Here is a 26,506-nt window from a genome sequence, read left to right on the forward strand (position 1 = left end):
CTCTTTTTTTCTTGTCACCTTACAAAACAATCAACTTACCTGAAGATTTCTATTGTACAAACATACCTAATTAACAGCATGTTTCTTCAATTTTAAAACATGATGACTGGACTGAGTCTATGTCTAAGGCAAAGAATTAAGCATCTGACATAATCTCTTTCAGATCTCAAAATATTCCTCCTCTGACAGGTATCATTAGTATCCTCATTTTATAGAAAAGAAATGGTAATTTAGAAAGGTTAAGTAATTTGCCAGGAAGCAGCCCAGGATGTAAGCCATGCAATTTCTCCAACTTCTAGACACTGCCACCTTCTATAGTATCTTTAAGTTCAGATATATGACAATCTATTTTTATTTGCATTAACATTAAGTGGAGATGTTGGGGCACCTGGGTGGCTCAGTCATTAAGCAGCTGCCTTCAGCTCAGTTCATGATCCCAGGGTCCTGGGATTGAGCCCGGAATGGGGCTCCCAGCTCGGCGGGAAGCCTGCTTCTCCCTCTCCCCACTCCCCCTGCTTGCATTCCCTCCCTCTCTTGCGGTCTCTCCGTCAAATAAATAAAATCTTAAAAAAATAATAATAATAATAAATAAGTGGAGATGTTAAGTTTCTAGGACAGAGACTACCTATATTTAATCATACACATAATTAATATAAACTGACCAAAATGACAGTTTGGCATAGATGTAAAGTAATGCTAAAAGACTTTCATCTTATACATACTGTGATTAAAAAATCACCATACTCCACCAAGTTACCTACAATTAATGAAACCGCTAACACACTTACCTCAATTAATTTGTTGGCATGTTCACGGAAAACTTGGGCATATTCCTTAACTTCTTTCTCATTTCCATTCTTTGCAGCTTCAATCAATACTAAAAGTGGAACATTGGTTTCCAGGAATGAATCTGAAACATGGTCCATGACAGCTTTGCGGAGCTAATAAATAAATTGTAAAAATTTGATTTTATTTCTACCAAGAAACTAGACTGCTTTTTTTCTGTCTTGTACTTTCAAATGTTAATGCTAGCTCATGATAGCTGGGCTACACTGATACGAGGATCCCGCATGTAAGCTGTGCAGCTACATGATCTGCAACATAGGAAACACGATCCTGGAGATAATGGTTATGCTGCAGTTACAGCATTTCAGCAACAAAATTTCAGGATTCAAGATAATACCCTTTTTTTCTTGGGAATTAAAAAACTAAAGCTTTTATCTTAAAGGAATAATACAAAGCAGCTCCAGGATGAATTGAAACACAGCCTTGGAATATATGTAATTAGCCTAACTGCCTAACTAAAAATGAAAACACAGGACTAAGTGACTAAGTACCTCCTGGTTTATCTGAAGAGGGTTAGCACACTATGAACCTTACACCTAAAAGGTTACCTTTATAACCATTTCTGAAGGGACTTCACCAGAAGGAAAACAAATAAAAACACATTCCATCATTAATTTTGCTTTTTATGAAACATGATCAATAAAACGTCTCTCTACTAAGTCTGAAAACTGCTATTACTACAATTTCATTTTAAGTCTTAATACATTGTTTTTTGTAAATTCAACCGTAATTTTTAAAATACTAACACTCAACTGGATTCTGAAATGTTAATGGGACTATTTACCAAATGAGATTCTTTCCTGTGTATTTACTAGCTTGGAAAATACAGCAAACCAAATATCTCTATACCCACATATTGGTACTAGAAAAACATCTCCACCAAGGATCTCCACTGCAATTTCTGCTACTCCTGTATGTAACCTAGTATCACGAGACCCTTCAGGGTTCTGTCACAGGTCTCGCCCAAGTCATTTTACATTGATTTTCTTACCTGTACATCTTTTTCACACTGGAGCAAATTTGTTCAGTCCATCCCAGTGGGTTATATCATTCCAGGCCCCCAAAAGATTTTATTAAACATTTAGAACTTTACTAGCAATCAAACACAGACAGGCAGTTCCCTGTGAAAAAATCCATCCTTTACCCCAATAAAAAATATGGGCCCAGTATTTATTGGAATTTTAACCCAAACCACAAAAGTGAGAACCTGGGAAATCAAAGAATTTTTTCCACTTTACCTGCCTACGCAAGTCCCTAGTCTTCTTGGTCATTTTATCTATTGCAGAATTGAGTGCATCGCTTCTTTCTTTACGTCCAGCCTGAAAAATAAGAAAAGAAACGCACATTTTAGCGATTCACAAGGAAATGTTAATTATAGCCAATAGTTGTTTCTGTTCAAATCAACATTTTTTTTTTTTTTAAATTAAAGCCCAAACTTGGAAAATAAATAGGGGTAGTGTAGGAGAGAACCATGTGGTTTTGTTTATAAAAACCTAACCTTGGGGGGCGCCTGGATGGCTCAGTGGGTTATGGCCTCTGCCTTCGGCTTGGGTCATGAACCTGGGGTTCTGGGATCGGCCCGCATCAGGCTCTCTGCTTGGTGGGGAGTCTGCTTCTCCCTCTCTCTCTGCCTGCCTCTCTGCCTACTTGTGATCTCTGTCAAATAAATAAATAAATAAAATCTTTAAAACAAAACAAAAAAAAAACAAAAAACACCTAACCTTGGGACACCTGGGTGGCTCAGTTGGTTAAGCAGCTGCCTTCCACTCAGGTCATGATCCGGGAGTCCCAGGATCAAGTTCTGCACTGGTTCCCTGCTCAGTGGGAAAGTCTGCTTCTCCCCCTGTCCCTCACCCCTCTTGTGTTCTCACTCCCCCTGTCTCTCTCTCTCTAATAAATACATAAATTCTTTAAAAAAATAAATAAATAAAACCCTAACCTTACAATGCTTAGGCTCCACATTATCTGATGGCAAGAACTGATGATGGAGTTTTACCAGGAGAAGTCAAGACATGACTGTCATTTAAAAAGTTCTGCTTGAAGTCTTAGTGACAAAGAGAAAATCCTGAAAGCAGCCCGAGAAAAGAAGTCTGTAACATACAATGGTAAAAATATTAGATTGGCGGCAGACTTATCCACAGAGACCTGGCAGGCCAGAAAGAGCTGGCATGATATATTCAGAGCACTCAACGAGAAAAACATGCAGCCAAGAATACTCTATCCAGCTAGGCTATCATTGAAAATAGAAGGAGAGATCAAAAGCTTCCAGGACAAACAAAAACTGAAAGAATTTGCAAACACCAAACCAGCTCTACAGGAAATATTGAAAGGGGTCCTCTAAGCAAAGAGAGAGCCTAAAAGTAGTAGATCAGAAAGGTACAGAGACAATATACAGTAACAGTCACCTTACAGGCTAATAATGGCACTAAATTCATATCTCTCAATAGTTACCCTGAATGTTAATGGGCTAAATGCCCCAATCAAAAGACACAGGGTATCAGAATGGATAAAAAAACAAAACCCATCAGTATGTTGCCTACAAGAAACTCATTTTAGACGCGAAGACACCTCCAGATTGAAAGTGAGGGGGTGGAAAACAATTTACCATGCTAATGGGCATCAGAAGAAAGCTGGGGTGGCAATCCTTATATCAGATCAATTAGATTTCAAGCCAAAGACTATAATAAGAGATGAGGAAGGACACTATATCCTACTCAAAGGGTCTGTCCAACAAGAAGATCTAACAATTTTAAATATCTATGCCCCTAACGTGGGAGCAGCCAATTATATCAACCAATTAATAACAAAATCAAAGAAACACATCAATAATAATACAATAATAGTAGGGGACTTGAACACTCCCCTCACTGAAATGGACAGATCATCCAAGCCAAAGATCAACAAGGAAATAAAGGCCTTAAATGACACACTGGACCAGATGGACATCACAGATATATTCAGAACATTTCATCCCAAAGCAACAGAATACACATTCTTCTCTAGTGCACATGGAACCTTCTCCAGAATAGATCACATCCTGGGTCACAAATCAGGTCTCAACCGGTATCAAAAGATTAGGATTATTCCCTGCATATTTTCAGACCACAGTGCTCTGAAGCTAGAACTCAATCACAAGAGGAAAGCTGGAAAGAACCCAAATACATGGAGACTAAACAGCATCCTTCTAAAGAATGAATGGGTCAACCAGGAAATTAAAGAAGAACTGAAAAAATTCATGGAAACAAATGATAATGAAAACACAACAGTTCAAAATCTGTGGGACACAGCAAAGGCAGTCCTGAGAGGAAAATATATAGCGGTACAAGCCTTTCTCAAGAAACAAGAAAGGTCTCAAGTACACAACCTAACCCTACACGTAAAGGAGCTGGAGAAAGAACAAGAAAGAAACCCTAAACCCAGCAGGAGAAGAGAAATCATAAAGATCAGAGCAGAAATCAATGAAATAGAAACCAAAAAAACAATAGAAAAAAAAATCAATGAAACTAGGAGCTGGTTCTTTGAAAGATCAATAAGATTGATAAACCCCTGGCCAGACTCATCAAAAAGAAAAGAGAAAGGACCCAAATCAATAAAATCATGAATGAAAGAGGAGAGATCACAACTAACACCAAAGAAATACAGACAATTATAAGAACATACTATGAGCAACTCTACGCCAACAAATTGGACAATCTGGAAGAAATGGATGCATTCCTAGAGACATATAAACTACCACAACTGAACCAGGAAGAAATAGAAAACCTGAACAGGCCCATAACCAGTAAGGAGATTGAAATAGTCATCAAAAATCTCCAAACAAACAAAAGCCCAGGGCCAGACGGCTTCCCAGGGGAATTCTACCAAACATTTAAAGAAGAACTAATTCCTATTCTCCTGAAACTGTTCCAAAAAATAGAAATGGAAGGAAAACTTCCAAACTCATTTTATGAGGCCAGCATCACCTTGATCCCAAAACCAGACAAGGATCCCACCAAAAAAGAGAACTACAGACCAATATCCTTGATGAACACAGATGCAAAAATTCTCGCCAAAATACTAGCCAATAGGATTCAACAGTACATTAAAAGGATTATTCACCACGATCAAGTGGGATTTATTCCAGGGCTGCAGGGTTGGTTCAACATCCACAAATCAATCAATGTGATAGAACACATTAATAAAAGAAAGAACAAGAACCATATGATACTCTCAATAGATGCTGAAAAAGCATTTGACAAAGTACAGCATCCCTTCCTGATCAAAACTCTTCAAAGTGTAGGGATAGAGGGCACATACCTCAATATTATCAAAGCCATCTATGAAAAACCCACCGCAAATATCATTCTCAATGGAGAAAAACTGAAAGCTTTTCCGTTAAGGTCAGGAACACGGCAGGGATGTCCATTATCACCACTGCTATTCAACATAGTACTAGAAGTCCTAGCCTCAGCAATCAGACAACAAAAAGAAATTAAAGGCATCCAAATTGGTAAAGAAGAAGTCAAACTATCACTCTTCGCAGATGATATGATACTATATGTGGAAAACCCAAAAGACTCCACTCCAAAACTGCTAGAACTTGTACAGGAATTCAGTAAAGTGTCAGGATATAAAATCAATGCACAGAAATCAGTTGCATTTCTGTACACCAACAACAAGACTGAAGAAAGAGAAATTAAGGAGTCAATCCCATTTACAATTGTACCCAAAACTATAAGATACCTAGGAATAAACCTAACCAAAGAGACTAAGAATCTATACACAGAAAATTATAAAGTACTCATGAAAGAAATTGAGGAAGACACAAAAAAATGGAAAAATGTTCCATGCTCCTGGATTGGAAGAATAAATATTGTGAAAATGTCTATGCTACCTAAAGCAATCTACACATTTAATGCAATCCCTATCAAAATACCATCCATTTTTTTCAAAGAAATGGAACAAATAATCCTAAAATTTATATGGAACCAGAAAAGACCTCGAATAGCCAAAGGAATATTGAAAAAGAAAGCCAAAGTTGGTGGCATCACAATTCCGGACTTCAAGCTCTATTACAAAGCTGTCATCATCAAGACAGCATGGTACTGGCACAAAAACAGACACATAGATCAGTGGAACAGAATAGAGAGCCCCGAAATCGACCCTCAACTCTATGGTCAACTCATCTTCGACAAAGCAGGAAAGAATGTCCAATGGAAAAAAGACAGCCTCTTCAATAAATGGTGCTGGGAAAATTGGACAGCCACATGCAGAAAAATGAAATTGGACCACTTCCTTACACCACACACGAAAATAGACTCCAAATGGATGAAGGACCTCAATGTGAGAAAGGAATCCATCAAAATCCTTGAGGAGAACACAGGCAGCAACCTCTTCGACCTCAGCCGTAGCAACATATTCCTAGGAACAACGGCAAAGGCAAGGGAAGCAAGGGCAAAAATGAACTACTGGGATTTCATCAAGATCAAAAGCTTTTGCACAGCAAAGGAAACAGTTAACAAAACCAAAAGACAACTGACAGAATGGGAGAAGATATTTGCAAACGACATATCAGATAAAGGGCTAGTATCCAAAATTTATAAGGAACTTAGCAAACTCAACACCCAAAGAACAAACAATCCAATCAAGAAATGGGCAGAGGACATGAACAGACATTTCTGCAAAGAAGACATCCAGATGGCCAACAGACACATGAAAAAGTGCTCCACGTCACTCGGCATCAGGGAAATACAAATCAAAACCACAATGAGATATCACCTCACACCAGTCAGAATGGCTAAAATTAACAAGTCAGGAAATGACAGATGCTGGAGAGGATGTGGAGAAAGGGGAACCCTCCTCCACTGTTGGTGGGAATGCAAGCTGGTCCAACCACTCTGGAAAACAGCATGGAGGTTCCTCAAAATGTTGAAAATAGAACTACCCTATGACCCAGCAATTGCACTACTGGGTATTTACCCTAAAGATACAAACATAGTGATCCGAAGGGGCACGTGTACCCGAATGTTTATAGCAGCAATGTCTACAATAGCCAGACTATGGAAAGAACCTAGATGTCCATCAACAGATGAATGGATAAAGAAGATGTATATATACACAATGGAATACTATGCAGCCATCAAAAGAAATGAAATCATGCCATTTGCGACGACGTGGATGGAACTAGAGCGTATCATGCTTAGTGAAATAAGTCAATCGGAGAAAGACAACTATCATATGATCTCCCTGATATAAGGACATGGAGAAGCAACATGGGGGGTTAGGGGGATAGGAGAAGAATAAATGAAACAAGATGGGATTGGGAGGGAGACAAACCATAAATGACTCTTAATCTCACAAAACAAACTGGGGGTTGCTGGGGGGAGGTGGGATTGGGAGAGGGGGAGGGGGCTATGGACATTGGGGAGGGTAAGTGCTATCGTGAGTGCTGTGAAGTGTGTAAACCTGGCGATTCACAGACCTGTACCCCTGGGGATAAAAATACATTATATGTTTGTTAAAAAAAAAAAATTGGAAGGGGAGGCGAACCATAAGAGACTATGGACTCTGAAAAACAACCTGAGGGTTTTGAAGGGTCAGGGGTGGGAGGTTGGGGGAACAGGTGGTGGGTAATGGGGAGGGCACGTTTTGCATGGAGCACTGGGTGTTGTGCAAAAAGAATGAATACTGTTACGCTGAAAAAATAAATAAAATGGGAAAAAAAAAAGTTCTGCTTGAAAAAATTAAACCTTTTTTTTTTTAAAGATTTTATTTATTTATTTATTTATTTGAGAGACAGTGAGAGAGAGACTGAGCACAGAGAAGAGGGAGAAGCAGGCTCCCTGCTGAGCAGGGAGCACAAAGCAGAGCTCATTACTGGAGCCAAGGGCAGACACTTAACTGACTGAGCCACCCAGGCCCCTAAACCTGTATTTTACTTCAAGGTTGAGAATACATTAATTTCTCCTTTAACTGCAAGCAGTAATAGGTTACATCGGCTTCTCATAAACTCTGAAATGTGAAGAATGTCAAAATATGAAAGATGGCATCTGGCAGTAAAACCATGTGAAACAATGAATTTTAAAGTTAGGATGCACCACAAAGGGTCTGAGTTAATGTGTATTATGCAGCTCCAATAAGAATGCTTTGTAAGATTACTTCAGTCATATATTTTTAAGTTCTAGGCAAAGCTTAATCCAATTGTATTGCACAGAAAAGAACATATTAGTCACTCGAAGAGTTATATAAATGGGCACTGCTTCAGAGGTCAGGAAGTTGAGATTTTCATCGGGAAACATTTTAACCAGAACCAAAATCGATGGGCGCTGAAAGAAAAGGGGACAAAGCTAAGTTACCCAGGTAGAACTAGCCATGTGCTTGGAAATACCTTGGTAAGATATTAGTAGGTTAGTCCACAAAGTACACTAAAAGTTTTTCCTTAAAAAATGCCTGGCCAACAAATGTAAAATAAAACACATAGCACTCACAGGAGAGATACAAGTAGACAAAGGAATTTAACTCAGTGTTCTATTTTCCGGTGCCCTCAAGACATTCTGGTATAGATATGCCATCAGTACACAAGCCAGCACAGCACATGAACAGCTGGGTGAAGAGATGTATTTTCGTGTTTTCTCAGTGCCCTGTTCGTCTTCTATTTGTTACTCGCCTTCTCTCTTCTCCCCCACTGGAACGACTGGAACAACGACACCTGTCCCTCTGCCCCCACCTCCATGATAGATTGTTACAGGAGAAAAGAAGGAATATTGAGGGATATAGATTACTCAGCAGAGGGCAGAAAGGAGACAAGAGGCGATTTCAGGAATACTAAGTGTTGAAATGCAGATGCTAAATTAATACAATCACTCTCAAATTTGTTTAGGGTCACATCCATTACCTTTCCCCCTAATAATCATGTACTGCCAATAAAATTAAGTAGTCCAACTTTTGGTTTCAGCTCAGGTTGTGATCTCCGAGTTCTGAGATCAATCCCTGCATCAGGCTCTACGCTCAGTGAAGAGTCTGCTTGGGACTCTCTCTGCCCCTCCCTCCTTAATCTTCTCTCAAAAAAAAAAAAAAAAAATTTAAAAAAAGTAAAAATGAAACGAAATAAATCTTTTTTTTTTTTTTTTTTTAAATGTCTTTAGAGCCTCCTGGATGGCTCAGTCGGTTAAGCATCTGCCTTCAGCTCAGGTCATGATCCCAAAGTCCTGGGACCAAGACCCACATGGGGTTCCCAGTTCAGTAGCGAGCCTGCTTCTCCCTCTCCCTCTGCCCCTCACCCTGCTTGTGCTCTTTCCTTCTCTTTCTGTCAAATAAATAAATAAATTCTTGGGGGGAAAAATGGGAGGGGAGTTTAAAAAAAAAAAAGAGTCTAGACAAAACTGATTCAGAAATGAGAATTTCTACCATGATTTACTCATGGCCATCAGTGAGAAAGAACGTGACAAGTATAATTAGTTACTGACAATCTCAAAGATCAAAATAACAGGATCTAAGGCAAAGGTGACTAAAACAGAATTTTAAAATAATCAAACTAATGCCTTCATCAGGAAAGTCTCCATACATTCCCCAGAGACCTAAGAACACACTTCAAAAAAATTTCTCTAAATCAACCTAGTATGATTTATCATTATTCCTAGCTACATTTGTAGGATGTTTCTAGTAGATCATTTATCCCAGAAAATATCAGCTATCTGAAATGCAAAAGCTGGGTACAATGACCTCATGAGAACCCAATCCCTTATAATCTCGAGTGCCCAGAAATTTTCTCAATTTGTGCAGAAGGATTTACTTTGCAAGTTATATAAAAGCAAATCATCAAGCTTGATTTTGAGGGAATCATAGCCACACAGCAAAATTTACTCTAAGACGCAACACATACCACAAATCAGCTAATTCTGTATTTGTGAAACTACCCTAAAAATCAATTTGTCTTTTGTTACTTTGGGAGATAAAAGTTTATGCCTAACAAATAAAGGGACAGTTCAGAGCAGTCATCTGCTGAAGCTTTTAGGTTATACTAGACAAACCCTTTTAAAATCACAGCATCCCTTTAAAATATGTGTACACACACACACACACGTACGCACACGCATACACCTGGTGGCTCAGATGGTTAAGTGTGTGTCTTCAGTTCAAGTCATGATCCCAGAGTCCTAGGATTGAGCCCTTCCATCTGCTTCCTGATTAGCAGGGAGCCTGGTTCTCCTCTCACTAACCCCGCTTGTGCTCTGTCAATCTATCTGTTAAATAAATAAACAAATCTTTAAAAATAATAAATAAAATATAATGGCGTAAGTACACAGGCATATACACACTTACAACTTTAACAATGAGCTTGATGAAAGTGGAAAGGCTGCTGATGCATAAAAAATATTTTACTTCTCTTTGAAATTAAAGCTGTTAGGATTTTTTATTTCTAGTTTTAGTTATGCCAAAGGAAAGTTGCTCATTTAACCTTTAAAATAAATGACTCACAGCTCCTACCTAATTGAAACTCTATTCCATCTAAGCAGAGACCACCTAGGTTCACTCACATTTGATATGTATGTCCTGCTAAGCAGTGACAGAAGGGCTAAGAAAACGATAGGGCATATTTAGGGTTTCAACGTACAGTTTTCCCTCAGCAAGTAAATACCAGCTGAACTGAGGGGAGGTAAAGGTTATTAGCTAGACGGCCTCTAGCAACACAGTCCTAGATGAGACAGTGAAAGGGCTTTCAAAACCCATCTTCAACAGAAGCATGAAGAAGCCACTCTACCTTTCACTTATTTATTTGAGAGAGAGAGAGAGAGAGACGAAGAGCAAGCATGAGCCTGGGAAGGAGCAGAGGGAGAGGGAAAAGCAGACTCCCTGCTGAACAGGGAGCTGGATGCGGGGCTTGATCCCAGGATCCTGGGACTATGGCCTGAGCCAAAGGCAGACACAACTGGACTTGAGCCACCCAGGAGCCCCAGGGTTGCTCTAGTTTTAACTTCTTAAGGAAACTCCCTACTGTTTTCCAGAATGGCTATACCAACCTGCATTCCCACCAACAGTGTAAGAGGGTTCCCAATAGCCAAACTATGAAAAGAGCCTAGATGTCCATCCACAGAGGAATGGATAAAGAAAATGTGGTGTATATATAATGGAGTATTATTTGGCCATCAGAAAGGATGAAATCCTTTTACCATTTACACTGATGTGAATGGAACCAGAGGGTATTACATGGAGCAAAATAAGTCAATCAGAGAAAGACAATTATCATATGCTTTTACTCATACATGGAAGGTAAGAAATAGCACAGAGGATCATAAGGGAAGGGAGGGAAAATCAGAATAAGAAGAAATCAGAGAGGGAGACACAAACCATGAGAGACTCTTAACTACAGGAAACAAACTGAGGGTTGCTGGAGGGGAGAGGGGTAAGGGATAGGGTAACTGGACAGTGGGCATTACGAAGGGCACGTGATGTGACAGTCACTGGGTGTTATGTGCAACTGATGAATAACTGAACTCTACATCTGAAACTAATGATGTCCTGTATGTTGGCTAACTGAATTTAAATTAAAAATAAAGAAACAAACAAATAAATAAAGCAAACAGGTATATGCAGTTCATAAAATAAGGCCTTAATTTTGAAACTACTAATAACCCAGAAGAAAAAAAGGCTAGGATGACTCAACTGTGAGGATATTTCAGAAGGGTTTTTTTTTTTTTTTTAAAGATTTTATTTATTTATTGAACAGACAGAGATCACAAGTAGGCAGAGAGGCAGGCAGAGAGAGAGGGAGAAGCAGACTCCCCACCAAGTAGAGAGAGCCCGATGTGGGACTTGATCCCAGGACCTGAGCCGAAGGCAGAGACTTCAACCCACTGGGCCACCCAGGCACCCCTCTGAAGGATTTTTAAATGCTCAGTGGACTAGGACAATCAGGCTAAGATTTGGTGATAAACCAGGATCTCTTTTGATTTCTACATTGATTAATAACAACAAAAAAGCACTGAGCTCGATGTGGGGCCTGATCTCACCACCATGAGATCATGACCCGAGATGAAATCAAGAGTCGGATACTCAACTGACTTGAGCCACCCAGGCACCCCACCAAATTAATTTAATTTAAAAAAAATAGCTTACAAATCTTTAAGAAAGAGCAAATGAAATACACATCCACAGAAAGGAACAAAAGGATAATACACGTACATACAAATGATATTCATTGCTACTCATAAGTAGAGAGAAACAAATAAAAGAGCATTTTTCACCTATGAGATTCCCAGATATTGTTAAATATGGTGTGGGGTTGGGGGAGGGAGGTGATGGGATGTTTAGTGAACACTTACAGACTTCTGGGGAAGTATGAAATGGTTTAAAACTTTTTGGAAGGCAATGTAGCAATGTCTATCAATTTTAAATATACATACACTGTAACCCAGTGATTTTATGGTTAGGAATTTATATATAAACTTGCCTAAGGATGCAAAGATATTAAAAGGATATTCATTTCACACTGTCTGCAAAAGCCAAAATCCTCAAAACAAACTACATGTTCACAAATTATGGTATAGCCATACAAGGGGAAAACTATGAAGCCATTAGACAGATAGACGTCCTGCAAAAAAAGCAGCAGCAATTTGGAATCAGCTCCCACAGGATGTCAAGCCTTAGCAGTACTGTTTCAGCAATATGGGTTCAGCTCAAGCCCAGCTATAATGCTGACATGCTGCTATAAGCCTTTCATAGTAAGCAATGATCTTTTTCTCTTTGGGTCAAATTTTTGTTACTGATTTTCTTTGCATTGATGACATCACATGTTCAAATTTTTTGCTTGTCTTAGCACATGTTGCTGTCCTTCTGCCCCAGATTTTTGAGGGAATGACATTTCTAAGGTTCGACAATGAAGACTGCTAGCATCTAGCCAATATACACACAAATTCGCCCCTTTAAGTTTAGCCAACTGGGTCAAAAGGCCTAACACTGAAAGGGATTCTTCAAGAAAATATGAATGGGTATCTTAACTCTGAATTCTGTTCTGTGCAAATGGCTTTGTATACCTGTGAGCCACCTATGTTGGCAGGAAGAAACACATCTAAAGAGAAAGCTACTTGGAAACGGAGTGGGAGAAGCAGGAAGGACAAATCCAAACTTGGCAGTATTTCAGAATAAAAAAATGAAACCTGCCACACACACACAGGAAGGGGAAAACATGAACATGATGAAGCCACTATGCAAACAGTTAAAAAAAGGGTTTGGCAATACAAATTTCAATCAGTCTGCATTAATCAAGACTTTAAGATAGTTCTGTTTGGTATGAGGTCTATGGTAGATGAAATAAAAGATCTTCATGGCTGAAATGCACCTATGAAAGATTTCCCCTCACCTAATGTCTGACTCTTCAGTGCATCACCCCAGATTTACTGCTGAATTACCTCGTCTTGGACACAGATTACAAAATTAGCACTAGAGAGTTGGGCTGTTACCCGATCCTAGCCCTGCTACCCCCACCAGCAACAACTACCAAAAAGCACATGCCTCCAAAGCTAGAAGAAATCCCTAAGTTTGTAAGTTATTGCATCAAAAGGAACACAGTTCACCATCACTGTGGCACCACTACTCCTTCTTTCTGTTTTCTCAGTCATGTTAAGTAACAAGAGAACAAAAGGACTTTTAAATATCAAAATCAATGGAGGGTAAGGATAGGGACAAAGATCTAGTAAAAAACGGGGATTCCCGGCCTTATGTGGACAACTGACTTTTAAAAAGGTATTTGAAAAGAAAGATTACCAACCATCCCCTATTTATTTACACACAACAGTGGTCTAATGAACACCAAGACCCTGGGAGCCTAGTGTTCTGAATGCTCTCAGATCCTCCAGCTCCACCTGGGACCATCAACTACTCTTTAATCCATCCCAACATGATAAACTGGTAAAGCCAATGCATCCTTATATATTCTATCTGCCTCTGTCATTCACAATTTGTTTCTTGAGAAGATAACAGGCTAATGTTCAGCAGGAACTTCACTGGTTTTTCTTTTTTTCTAAATAGCAAATCAAATAATTTTTTAAAAGAACAGTCATATCTTTGCCCCCAAATACATGTAGTATGAAAGCAGTGAACAACTCTAGGATTTATCGTAATCTTCTTTCATCTTCTTTCCCTCTTCCCTACAAAAGAAAACCACTTAGTCTAATATAGGCCCAAATATGAGGTTGCCAACTAAGAACCCTAAAAGGTTCTTAGTAGGGGATATACTTAGACCCACAAAATCTAGGACCTTCACCCAAAAATGACCATCATTTTTTTATAAACCTGAGGAGATCCTCCAAGTAGCAATCAAGACTGGCAGCAACAAGGTTTTTTTGTTTGTTTGTTTGTTTTTCCCACTGACAAACCATTTATGCATGCCCTCTGTGGGCCATGCCAGGTGTGACAAGGATCCAGCTGTGGATCAGAAACAGCATTTAGCCCCATCCCTTCCCTGGGACAGTCCATTAGAGGGAGGCCTGAGCTACAAGGACGTGTAGACCCCAATAAAGAGTCCCTGACTCAACCAGGCTTTGGAGTTCACCTGTCATGATGACGAGGCAGAGGGGACCTGAATGACGCTTATTTTAAGGTACTTCTCCAGAGCACCTATGTGCAGCACCACTGGTATTAGAGTTATTACAATTTTTGGATTTGGGAATGATTCAAGAAACATTTGACTTTTTAGTGTAATGCAAAAATCAAGCTCTGGCTCTACCACAAATGAAAAGAAAATTCCATGTAACTGTACATCTGCCTCTCTGAGCAGGGAAATAATTCTCCCTAATCAGCAATACGTATCAAAAGCAAACTTTCATGTAGAGTAATGCACATAACTACAGCACCTAAGCCCTGCCGCTTGACTCAATTACTTTTGCTTAAAGCCATTCAGAAAAGAGAGATGAGTTTGACTCTGCTTCTCCTTTGCCTTGTCACAAACAACAACAAAGCAGTGAAAACTTGAGCAGAGGATATGGACAGCCCTTTCCAGAGGCTGAATTGCCACTTTAATTAAGTCAAAGGCATATGTATGGAGAGTAAAGCTGCCTAAAATGAAACCAACAGTAAGTTTAATTCAGAAAGAACATGGATCTTTGCTTAGTCCTTTGAGCTAAAGAAAAAGATTAAAAAAAATAATAATAATATAAAATTCCATCAACGGGAACCATGTACTCCACCAATTTTAAGACAAACACTGTATCTTCTTTGGTTCCACAGACAACCTTCTGAACCCAAAGAGAAGGCAAGATGACTTGTGACTTAGAAGGAACTCTCTGGGTACTGTGTATTACTGCCCACTTCTCCAGATGCATGAAAAAATAATTACTCTTGGGGCACCTGGGTGGCTCAGTGGGTTAAGCCTCTGCCTTTGGCTCGGGTCATGATCCCAGGGTCCTGGGATTGAGCCCTGCATATGGGGGGGGGGGGGGGCGGGCGTGTCTCTGCTCAGTGGGGAGCCTGCTTCGCCCCTCTCTCTGGGTCTCCTTCTCTGCCTACTTGTGATCTCTCTGTCAAATAGACAGATAAATAAATAAATACATACACACACACATAATTACTCTTGATCGCACTAGTGCTTTTCTGGGTGCCCACAAATCTGGTCTAACAGTGCTGGGATAATATAATTTAAGCATTCTTCATTTGTTAACATGTAAGAGGTACGCAAGCAGACTAGAGAGCAGAAAGGAACCAAGAGTCCAAGGGGAAGGAGATGCTTTCCTTCTAAATTTTCACATACAACTCATTCCTAATTGTGGTTGGTCTAATCCAACTGACTCTAATGCTTTTCTCCACATGGAACCAAAGGGGTTACTTCAGGGAAGAATTTAATCCAGTTCCTCTTGCATGTTAAAGGTATTTTTTGTTTTTCCTTTTTTTGTTTTGAAATCAGGGAGTAGCTAACTTCATTCAATAAGGGCAGTTACAGTAATCCAAGGGCTGCTTTTCCTTTAAAAAAAATATTAAGACACAGTCCTTATCAGACTCCCCCTCCTTAGATGTTTTGGGAGAAAGTTGCTGTAGAGCAGGAACTCTGTCACCCATGCTCACAGGCCCTGTACGAAGTGGGTTAAAGCCTCTGCCTTCGGCTCGGGTCGTGATTCCAGGGTCCTGGGATCGAGCCCCGCATCCGGCTCTCTGCTCAGCAGGGAGCCTGCTTCCTCCTCCCTCTCTCTGCCTGCCTCTCTGCCGACTTGTGATCTGTCTGTCAAATAAATAAATAAAATCTTTAAAAAAAAAAAAACTTATTCACAGAAAAATGCACAAGAAACAGAATTCTGCAAATCAGTCTATGGACCCAGGTTAAGAACTTCTGGCCTGTGGACAGACAAGACTTCGGAAAAGATGAGATCAATGCGGGGGGCAGTGACATCCTTTAGGTCTAAAACAGAACCTTTCCCCCTCCCTTAACCAGCAAGTAGGAAAATGGCAAGAGTACTACCACAGGCTCATTAAGAATGTGGGGTTCCTCTCACGAGCAGTTCTGGCTTGGGAGCTTGGCTATGGCCTGGGGATGCACTGCAGTTTATGACTATCTGTCCAATCTTACCTTCCTCTGTGGCCTGAAGACTCCAGTGGCCTATAAAGTATTCCTACTGTCTTCTCTCTCCTTTTATATCTCTATGTACTTTCCAAATATAACTCTAATACATCTAATCCATCTTGGGGTCTGCTTCTAAGAGGACTTAGACTAACCCACCTGCAGTTGCTGATGCTTCCACAGCACCTTCATGCAGGGCCCCGAGGACAGGACCTTGGATTCCTCCAATTCTCACTCCAGTAACACCTTTCAACACAGGAACTATGCCTCTTTGGAGGATAACTTCTTACTCAGTGGGATAAAGCTCCCGGAAGCCAAGAGGCCAATGATGTTCTGGTTTCACAGACACCACAGGTAGTTTTGAAATTTTTGCCTCTAGGTTAAGCACCAACGGTATGGCAAGAATTGGCATGGAAGCCCAAATTAATATAAGGTAAGACGTGTAAAAGGTCTTACATTTGTCAGGCCTGAATATATGAATACACACACACACATGTATGTGTATGTATATGTGTATATACACATACGTGTGTATGTGTGTGTGTGTGTGTGTGTGTGTGTGTGTGTGTGTGTGTGTATGGCCCTGACTAATGCTAGAGAAATCCTTCACATTTACAGTATATTAAACATGGACCTGGGGGCACCCGGGTGGCTCAGTTGGTTAAGTGTCTGCCTTTGGCTCATGATCCTGGGGTCCTGGGATCGAGCCTCACGTTGGGCTCCCTGCTCAACAGGATGCCTGCTTCTTCTCCCTCTGCCCCCGACTCATGCTTGCTCTCTCTCTCTAGTGGTCTCTCAAATAAATAAAACCTTAAAAAAAGATAAACATGGAATTGTACGTTCATAACCAAGTTCTGAAAAATGATGACACTATTCAACAAGGAGAAGACACAGGTCAAGTAAAAACAAAATCCTATTCCAAAGTAGAAGTGACCTTCTGCATTCACCAGAGATTCCAACAACAGTGAGTATCAGACTCAAAGTCAGTTCTTATGTGTGCCGGTAGGAGCTATTAAGTATGCAAATACTCTGTTACATGGGGGCTACAATGCCCCAAATCAAGCTCAGTCCTTTCAGCTGAAGGAGTAGGTGAGATTCAGAGGTAAATACGAGGGACTATACCAGAATCTAACAATGCTCTATCACTTGTCCTAAATCACTTCTGTTCTAGGTTTATGTTTATTTAGGGCATGCAGTATTTGATCTAAAGATCAAATCAGCATTATTTTTCCATCAGCACTATGATCAAAACATTGTTGTAAAATGAGACAGAAAAAGAAATCTTTTTAACTCAATTTCCCCTTCAATTCTCAAGGAGCAAAAGTAACCAAATACTTTGTATTGTAAGGTTTTTCCCCCCTCTTCATTCTTGGTTTATGGTGTTATGCTCTTAATGACAAGAAGCCAAGCCCACCTTGGCTAGTTTTCCAACACATCTAAAGCAAATCATAGTCAGGCTTCTATTTTTGCCAAGCATGACAACAAGGTGACTGAGTAGCTTTCCAAACTACCAGAGCAGCAGGCACTACCCCGCACAGGCCAGCGTTAAGTCTGCACTTCACAAATCGTGCAGGCTCCTGCCCATGTAGATGATCTCTCTCTGCAGAACCAGCAGTCTAACACTGGCTCTTCCAAGCATTAAAAATCATCACTCTGCTATCCCAACTCACTGTTCAGACGGGTCTTCCTGAATGCAGCCTTTATTATACCTCACTGCTGCTTCCTACACTGAAGGAATACCATGTTTTTAAGTCAGGGGTCCTCTTTCTTCCTTTATTACAATCAAGGGGTCTTACAGCGACCCCGATACTGTTACAAAGCACAGTGCTTTATAACAGTAAAGCTTCTGGAAAACCCAAACAAAAGACACGTCACCCAGTGACGTCAGCCTATATACAGTTCTGTGTGGTCGCAGCACATAAGCAATTCCATTCTTGTGCCGTTTCTCGGAAAAGCTTTTCAGTAAATGCACTCATGCTGCTCCAGGAGCTCTTCTCTGCAACAAGCCGCCCATCTGCCATCAACAAGTTAAGACCGAGGGAACTAACGGCTGCGGAAAGGAGAGACTGAAGCTTTGATTAACCAGCCGAGCAGTTAAAGGAGGACGAAATTAATAACTTACATTCAAAACTGATTAAGGGAAGCAGAGAGGACACAGAAAATGAAACCAATGCTTTCAAGAGGAATATCCTAAGGAAAAAAATAACTCACCCTGGTGGATTCAATTTTGCTCAGAAAGCCTGGGACACAGAAAACAGGAAACTGGTCAAAGGCTCCTGCATGTTAGAGCCTTTTACAGACTCACTGCGTTGAGTCTAACAACCGCGACTGAATGCAGCCTCCAATGTGCTCAGAAGAATGGGTAAGTCCATGCATTTGTGTGTCTTGTACAGTCAGCAAGGAATCGTGCTTTTTAAAATAAGCCACTGAATTCATGTTTTATGAAAAAAATCACTGTCCAATTTCTGGATTTTGAGGTTTAGGTAACAGTCTATATTGCTAATGACAGAACATGCTCTATTCTCTTAATGGTTTAAGTTTTGTTCTAGTCATACTGACAAAGGTTAGTTTTCCTGCAGCAAATGAAAAATAAGTTATATGCAGTGAAATCTTTCGCCATAATGTTGTTTTTTTTAACAGCTCATACATTCTGCTGAAAAATATCCTATCTTCTTGTTTTCCTTAAATTATATTCTGCAGGCTTACATTTCAAGTGGCCATTAGGGGCCCCTATGCTGGCAGCAATATATGCAATGAGTATGGTTTTAAAAATGCTGCCTGCCCTGGGTATGGCGTGTCCACCCAAATGCCGCTGTGAGAAGCTGCTCTTCTACTGCGACTCTCAGGGCTTCCGCTCAGTGCCAAACGCCACAGACAAGGGCTCTCTGGGCCTGTCCCTGAGGCACAATCACATCACAGAGCTCGAAAGGGATCAATTTGCCAGCTTCAGTCAACTTACCTGGCTCCACTTAGACCACAATCAAATTTCAACAGTAAAAGAAGATGCTTTTCAAGGACTATATAAACTTAAGGAATTAATCTTAAGTTCCAACAAAATATTTTACTTGCCAAACACAACTTTTACTCAACTGATTAACCTGCAAAATTTGGACCTGTCTTTTAATCAGCTGTCATCTCTGCATCCAGAGCTCTTCTACGGCCTTCGGAAGCTGCAGACCTTGCATTTACGGTCCAACTCCCTGCGGACTATCCCAGTACGTCTGTTCTGGGACTGTCGTAGTCTGGAGTTTCTGGATTTGAGCACAAACCGTTTGCGAAGTTTGGCTCGCAATGGATTTGCAGGATTAATCAAACTGAGAGAGCTTCACCTGGAGCACAACCAGCTGACGAAGATTAATTTTGCTCATTTCCTACGGCTAAGCAGTCTGCACACACTCTTCTTACAATGGAACAAAATTAGCAACTTGACATGTGGAATGGAGTGGACCTGGGGCACTTTAGAAAAGCTAGACTTGACTGGAAATGAAATCAAAGCCATCGACCTGACAGTGTTTGAAACGATGCCTAATCTTAAAATTCTCCTCATGGATAACAACAAGTTAAACAGCCTTGATTCCAAGATCTTAAACTCCCTGAGATCCCTCACAACCGTCGGCCTCTCTGGCAATCTGTGGGAATGCAGCCCTCGAATATGTGCTTTGGCCTCCTGGCTGGGCAGTTTCCAAGGTCGGTGGGAACATTCCATCCTCTGTCACAGCCCTGACCACACCCAAGGAGAGGATATACTAGATGCAGTCCACGGATTTCAGCTCTGCTGGAATTTATCAACCACTGTCACTGCCATGGCTACAACTTACAGAGATCCAACCACTGAATACACAAAAAGAATAAGCTCATCAAGTTACCATGTGGGAGACAAAGAAATCCCAACTACTGCAGGCATAGCAGTTACTACTGAGGAACACTTTCCCGAACCAGACAATGCCATCTTCACTCAGCGGGTAATTACAGGAACAATGGCTTTATTGTTTTCTTTCTTTTTTATTATTTTTATAGTGTTCATCTCCAGGAAGTGCTGCCCTCCCACTTTAAGAAGAATTAGGCAGTGCTCAATGATTCAGAACCACAGGCAGCTCCGATCCCAAACACGACTCCATATGTCAAACATGTCAGACCAAGGACCGTATAATGAATATGAACCCACCCATGAAGGACCCTTCATCATCATTAACGGTTATGGACAGTGCAAGTGTCAGCAGCTGCCATACAAAGAATGTGAAGTATAATATCGGCCCGTCATCAAAAATTACATCAGATAAGTAACCTATTTTACATAGTAGGGGCTAAATACATACCTAATTTTTACCAATGGTGACATTAAGCCTAATTTTCCAAATCAAGTGGAGACTTAAGTTTTTGAAGTGTTGAAGTATTTTTAATTTTTTTTATGAAACCATATTTTAAGTGTTATATGAAGCAAAGCTCTTATTAATTTGCACTCTTGTTGCAAAGTCTAAAAATGCTTACTTCAAAATAAGACATTTCATGTATGTAATTATAAACTATTATGTGTAAACATTTACACTAAGGTCTCCATATGCTATTTTTTTTCTACTGAAAACAGTTTGGAAAGAAGCTACTGAGCAGAAAAAGATACAGATCAATACTTGTTAGATCACTGCTCTCCATCCCAAGTACCACAACTGGCTTGCTGCTTAAAAGAAGGCTTAGCAAAGTTCCCTTATATGATAATTTGGTATTTACTCAAATCTACAATTTACTGCCAGTGTGGGAAGTAGAATTTGATGTATGCTGAAGACTGGTAAATATTAAACACTCTTCTTCCAGAGTTTTTGCCTGGGTTGGTAGATACTATCGAAGTCCACATTATGAAATCAGAACCCTTTATGTAATTCTAATAAGCTGAGTGACTCTTTAATATATTTAAATAATGAATCCAAGTGATTGTGAAAAGGTCTCATTACAATGAAATCAATAGTAAATAATTACACTGACTCCATGTGACATATCTCTAGTTTTACTTATAATGGAAATGTTGATTTTTGTGGCATTTAGACAATTTTCTTAAACTAGTATTAAATCACCATTTTACTAATTAGTTTACTAAATCCTATATTTACATTTACATGTAAAAAAAAGATTTAGAAATTATTTTGGAGAGAAAAGAGATAAACTGAGTCAATTTAACAATCCTGTGACCTGCTCCCTCTAGTTTGAAAGCACACACAAAAATTCTCTCCCTCCCTCCATGATCAAAGATGCCTTGACAAAGGGGTTTAAACCTCTTTCTTCTGCCTTCTCCTCATCTTCAAACCTCAGAAAGCCAAATTAAAAACAACTGGCTAGCAAGAGGCATAACACTAGTTCTTAATATATAGTATAATGGAACCAAGAAAAAAATCACTTTCTAAATATTATATGCTGAAATTTGGCTATTTAATAAAGATATCTATCCATACTATAAGAGCAGTTCCTTCTAAGTGAAGGGAACAACATATTACTGAGGAGAACATTCTACATGCCTATACAGCCACACAGCGGTAATGCAAAGGTGGCATGGAGGTGAAGGGATGAAAGGGAAAGGCAGCATTTTGAAATGTGACCCAAAGAAACAGTATAGCTTAAGTTAAAAGACAGGCATGAGTGAGGCAAAGGTTAACTACACAATCTGCAACAAACAGGGCAAGGCCCTGGGACCTGCAGCTGAAAAGGAGAGAGAGTGTTAATAAAAACATTCCATAATTAACAAATGGTAACGATGCCACACTTTACATGCAGAAAAGAGCCACAAGTATCTCATTTCTTTGATTATGATTTCTACAAAGAAACTATGACATATTCGGGATTTAGATCCAAGTCATCATTTCATATAGAATTTTTCCATAAAAGAGGTTTCTTGCATGTAGTAGCAAAACCCATTAAATTAGACTAGCTTAATTTTAGAAAAATGAGCATTTCTACAACTGACATTGGCTCTATGTGAAAAAAGGCATATATCCTTAGAGAAAACCACTACCATTAAAAACAAAAAACAAAACAAAACAAAACCAAAAAAAGAGCTAATCTTTCCCTTAATATGACCATTAACACGTTATCCTTCTATCCAAGGCATGTTTTCTTCCCAGGACTGAACTGCAAACATGCTAAGACTACAGTTTAACCCATGAGATTTAACTGTAATTTTTTTCTTCTTTTAATATTAAGAGAGGGGTGTCTACCTACATTTCAAAGAAAACGTCTATCAGTAAAAACGCAGATGAGATCACAAATTAAGGTAAAAATGTGCTCTCTATATTTTTTAGGGTGGGTAGATTAGTTTGGCAAAGTCTCAGCCCAGCTGTGTTCAGCTGATCTTGAGCGGTGAGCATTTCATTTCTTATTAAACCAGACCCTGGGCCTGCCTGAGCAGAGACAGAAGCTGATTTTACGGCATAGAGCGCAGATCACTGCTTCCCTATGGAGGGGCTGGATCAGAAGCCCCATTACAAATGAGAGCTCCATGAGCTAAAATTTACCAACCCATTTATCAGGGTAACCATGGCCATTTGTCAGGGTAAGCTTTGTCATAACACAACTGTGCCCTGAACACACAGACTCCACTAGCCCTAAAGGATAGCATGGAGTATTTTCCGTCATTTCATCCACAACCAGCATTAATTCAACTGTGAAGAGAAGGATGAGAAATACTGGCTAAAAATTCCCACATAAATATTAAAGATTACCTTTAGTAAAACAGACCATCAACTGACAAAATCCTTAATGTGTGTAGAAAAGTAAAGTGGGAAAGCAAGCAATTCAGTAAATTCTGGGAAACAACATAGCAAAGCCACTAAGGAATACTTTCCAGTCGACAACTATAAAAATTTTTTGCCCTCCATTTTTTGGGTAATGCTCTCAGAGAAAAGTAACAGTGCCAGGCAGCATTTTCCTTTTTCATTTAAAGTGCACACTTCCTTTCAACTGCTTGTTGAAGGCAGGATTCAATTGAATTTTGGCCTATTTGTGTTTCGGTATCGGCACAGGTTTGAAGATGAGACTGTTAGTCATATGTCCTCTCTTTACCAACTGGCTAGGGTGTAAGAGCATCACAGCTACACTGCAGATCCTGGTAATATGATGTTAGAGCTTTTGTTTTATCAGTGTCGTCTTATCCTCTTCAGCGCCTCCCCCCTCCCTCAGATCTTTTTTCACTTTCAAGGTTTGAGGAAAATGACCACTTAAACAAGAACCAGAAAAATAATTAAATCTCTGGAAAAAGAAAACCTAAGAAGGCTATGATACGTACCCACCTAGTAACCAAGAGCTTGTTTGGAATCGTTTATATTCATTTCTGTAGCTTGCCAGGGATTTCAATCACTTTTCTGAAATCAGAGTGGGCTGATAAATCTGCAAATCCACACACAACTCAGAATACCCACTGCCAACATCAAATAGCAAAGATACTAATTTTTTAAGCCAAAAATCTGCACTAACACATGTAATTTCTTAATGTGCCTAAGTTAATTTCTATACCAATTCAATGAATGGAATCGACTGAACTTTCCAACTCCACTAATTATTAAAATCCATCTGCTTATTCTAATGCTAGTCACCAAGGGCTAGACTCCATCTTTCCAATAAAAATGAGCCCTCTGTATCGCTAGGTCAAATCCTAAAATTCAAAACAGGCATATCATTTTCTTAAGGCATACTTCCTACACATGCTATCAGGGCAAAAAGCTATAAATGTTCTCTTCCTAAAATGTGGATATCTATATGAAATTTTAAAAGAATATTTTGAGAAGCTGACTTACATGATCATTTTCCTAATAGAGCAATACAGTGAGAGATCTTTCTCAAAGTCTGTTTTGGGACATGATCTTCATATTTCATTGGCTTAATAAGTGCTTCAACCAGAAAAAGATGAAGATAAAAATGATAAGATCATCTATAGGTAATTAAATATTCCTGTTCTTAACCTAGGGCAAAATCACAGTACTTGAATAAGGCCAAAAACACAAGGAAAATGACTGTTCAAGCTTTCATACAAGCTATTCATACAAACATTTGGAAACCTCTGCTACTCCTTCAACTAACATATTCTTCCTTGGTAATCTTAAAAAAAAAAAAAAAAAGTCTGATATATGGAATGTTTGGTGAACCTTCCTATCAACACTGAGACTGGACACTAAGAATACAGTCCAAACACATTGTGTTCAATCACCTTAAGAGCCATTTTTCTGTTTTGTTTGTTTTTGCTGGGAGGTGGGCAACTGGGTTGGGGGGGGTGGGAAGAAAATACTATTGTAACGGGGACAGGGGGATAACAAAGTGCAGTGTACAGGAAAGATTTGTTATTAAAATTGTGTATACTGTAAAAAGTGAATGTCTTTTTTTTGTTAAGCTTTTCCTTGGTAGGCAATCAATTTTGACATGTGAAACTTGAAAAACCATTTGTGACAGAACAGAGAAACCTTAAATGAACATTTGTTTTGTACCATATTCTCTACAATGCCAAATATGCCAGTTGAGTAAAGGGCAGTTAATCAACTCTCTTCATTGAGAGAAAGGTTAAACTAAGCGAAGGATGGGGTGGTGGTGGTTGGGTGGTGAGGGGATTGGGGACAGCCCTAGCCAAAAAGCTACCAGGCCAACAGCTAGCAGTTCTGCAATAAGAAGTTGCTCTGTCACAAGCCTTAGGGAGTGGATAAACAGCTATCCATAGGGATCACAGGGCCTAAGGCTGGACTGCCACTACATCCTGAGGAGCTTCAAAAAGACTGCCTGTATCCAGCAAACAGCAACTTGGCCTTTACCTTGGCAGTTCTCTGGTGGGGACAGACACCAACAGCACCTTACACACCATTCCTGGGAGGGATGGCCATAGGTGCTGACCATGCTGAGATCTCTAGGATCCCCATATACCCTACCGCACTCTGAGACACCAGCTCAGCAAATATGGATAGGGAAAAGGAAGGTAAGATTTTTAAGTAGTGGCCTTTGCTTGGAATAAACAACCCCAGGATAAGATGCTATGCCTGGGCAGCATGGTGGTGGGGTGGGGGTAGGGGGGTTGTACAGAAAGTGCCGTGGTCTCAAGGAACTGGCTGCCAGGAACTGCCACATTTGACTGGATGTACTTGCTACTTCTCTAGGCCAGAGCAATGCAGCAGGACTACACCGCAGGAAGAAACAAGGCCACCCCTTTTACCCAGGATTAAGGGGATCAGAGAGGCTAAGAGAGCTATCACACCAGGAATCTCAGCAGTAACAAGGGCAGAGACAGGAACCACAGCACAAAATTTTACTGTCAAACTCATCATGTATGCACTAGAAGGCAGAGGTGATGGTGGTTTCAAATTGCACAAAGAACCGAATTCCTATACTATATGGAGTTAAAAGAGCTTATTAACCTAATTCTCGTACATTTAAATCTTGAAAATCCCATGTAAAGCTACATCTCATTTCTTTATCAGCTATTTTAATTAGTTTTGCCTGTATGCCACAGCATTCTCAGGTTCCCACTCAAATTTATAATAGATTTCTTCAAGGTCTGTTTCAAGTGATTTTTTTTCCCTTTCTTTAAATATATCTAACCAGCTGGGTACTCAAATCTCCCTTAGACAAAATGTACTACAAATTGTCTTTCACAAAGAGAGAAAGAGAGATGAAAAATCATAGCTATTCCAAACATCACTCCTTCTTAGCATGAGTTCCTCCTCACCAGCCAAAGTTTTGGGAACACTCTTTAGGGACACATGTTGAGCCTCCCTTCCCCTAGCCACAGGGGACATTAAAGAGAAAGAAATTTCCAAAGGCAAGTACAACGAGGCACCCTACCCTGCAAAGTCTGCAAACTGAACATACACCAACCCTTAATACATGGAGGCCCAAGAGCAAAGTCTACCACATGGGTCTCAGGACCTTCCACCAGAACCCCAACATGAAGAAGTATCTGTGAACAATTAGCCTGAAGGCAGGGCCAATACCTCTATCACCACGCTAAGACACAAGATACTCTTTCCTCACTTGAGAACCAGATTTTAAAACTGCAACCCCAGAGACAAACCCAAAGCAGTTTTACAACTTTCATCAAGACACCTGACCAAAAACTATGGTACAGAGATATAAAAATGTTTTAACTTCGGGGCGCCTGGGTGGCTAGTGGGTTAGGCC

At 39.9% G+C, this 26,506-nt stretch overlaps 2 protein-coding genes across 2 annotated transcripts in view; one reads left to right on the forward strand and one right to left on the reverse strand.

The window, feature by feature from the left end:
- CTNNA1 (catenin alpha 1) overlaps positions 1-26,506 on the reverse strand; it is a 190,317-nt gene that overhangs the window by 50,060 nt on the left and 113,751 nt on the right. The window contains exons 8-9 of the mRNA XM_045998668.1: positions 2,085-2,165; positions 789-941 (exon numbers count right to left, since the gene is read on the reverse strand). Of these exons, the coding sequence (XP_045854624.1) occupies positions 789-941; positions 2,085-2,165 (234 nt within the window). The remainder of the gene's footprint in view (positions 1-788; positions 942-2,084; positions 2,166-26,506) is intronic.
- LRRTM2 (leucine rich repeat transmembrane neuronal 2) lies at positions 18,324-24,708 on the forward strand. The gene is made up of 2 exons (XM_045998669.1): positions 18,324-18,731; positions 19,070-24,708. Exons 1-2 carry the CDS (start codon positions 18,728-18,730, stop codon positions 20,614-20,616), a joined length of 1,551 nt encoding a protein of 516 aa, XP_045854625.1. The 5' UTR covers positions 18,324-18,727; the 3' UTR covers positions 20,617-24,708.

This window comes from Meles meles, chromosome 3, assembly GCF_922984935.1.
Source record: "Meles meles chromosome 3, mMelMel3.1 paternal haplotype, whole genome shotgun sequence".
In the NCBI taxonomy this organism is placed as follows: Eukaryota; Metazoa; Chordata; class Mammalia; order Carnivora; family Mustelidae; genus Meles; species Meles meles.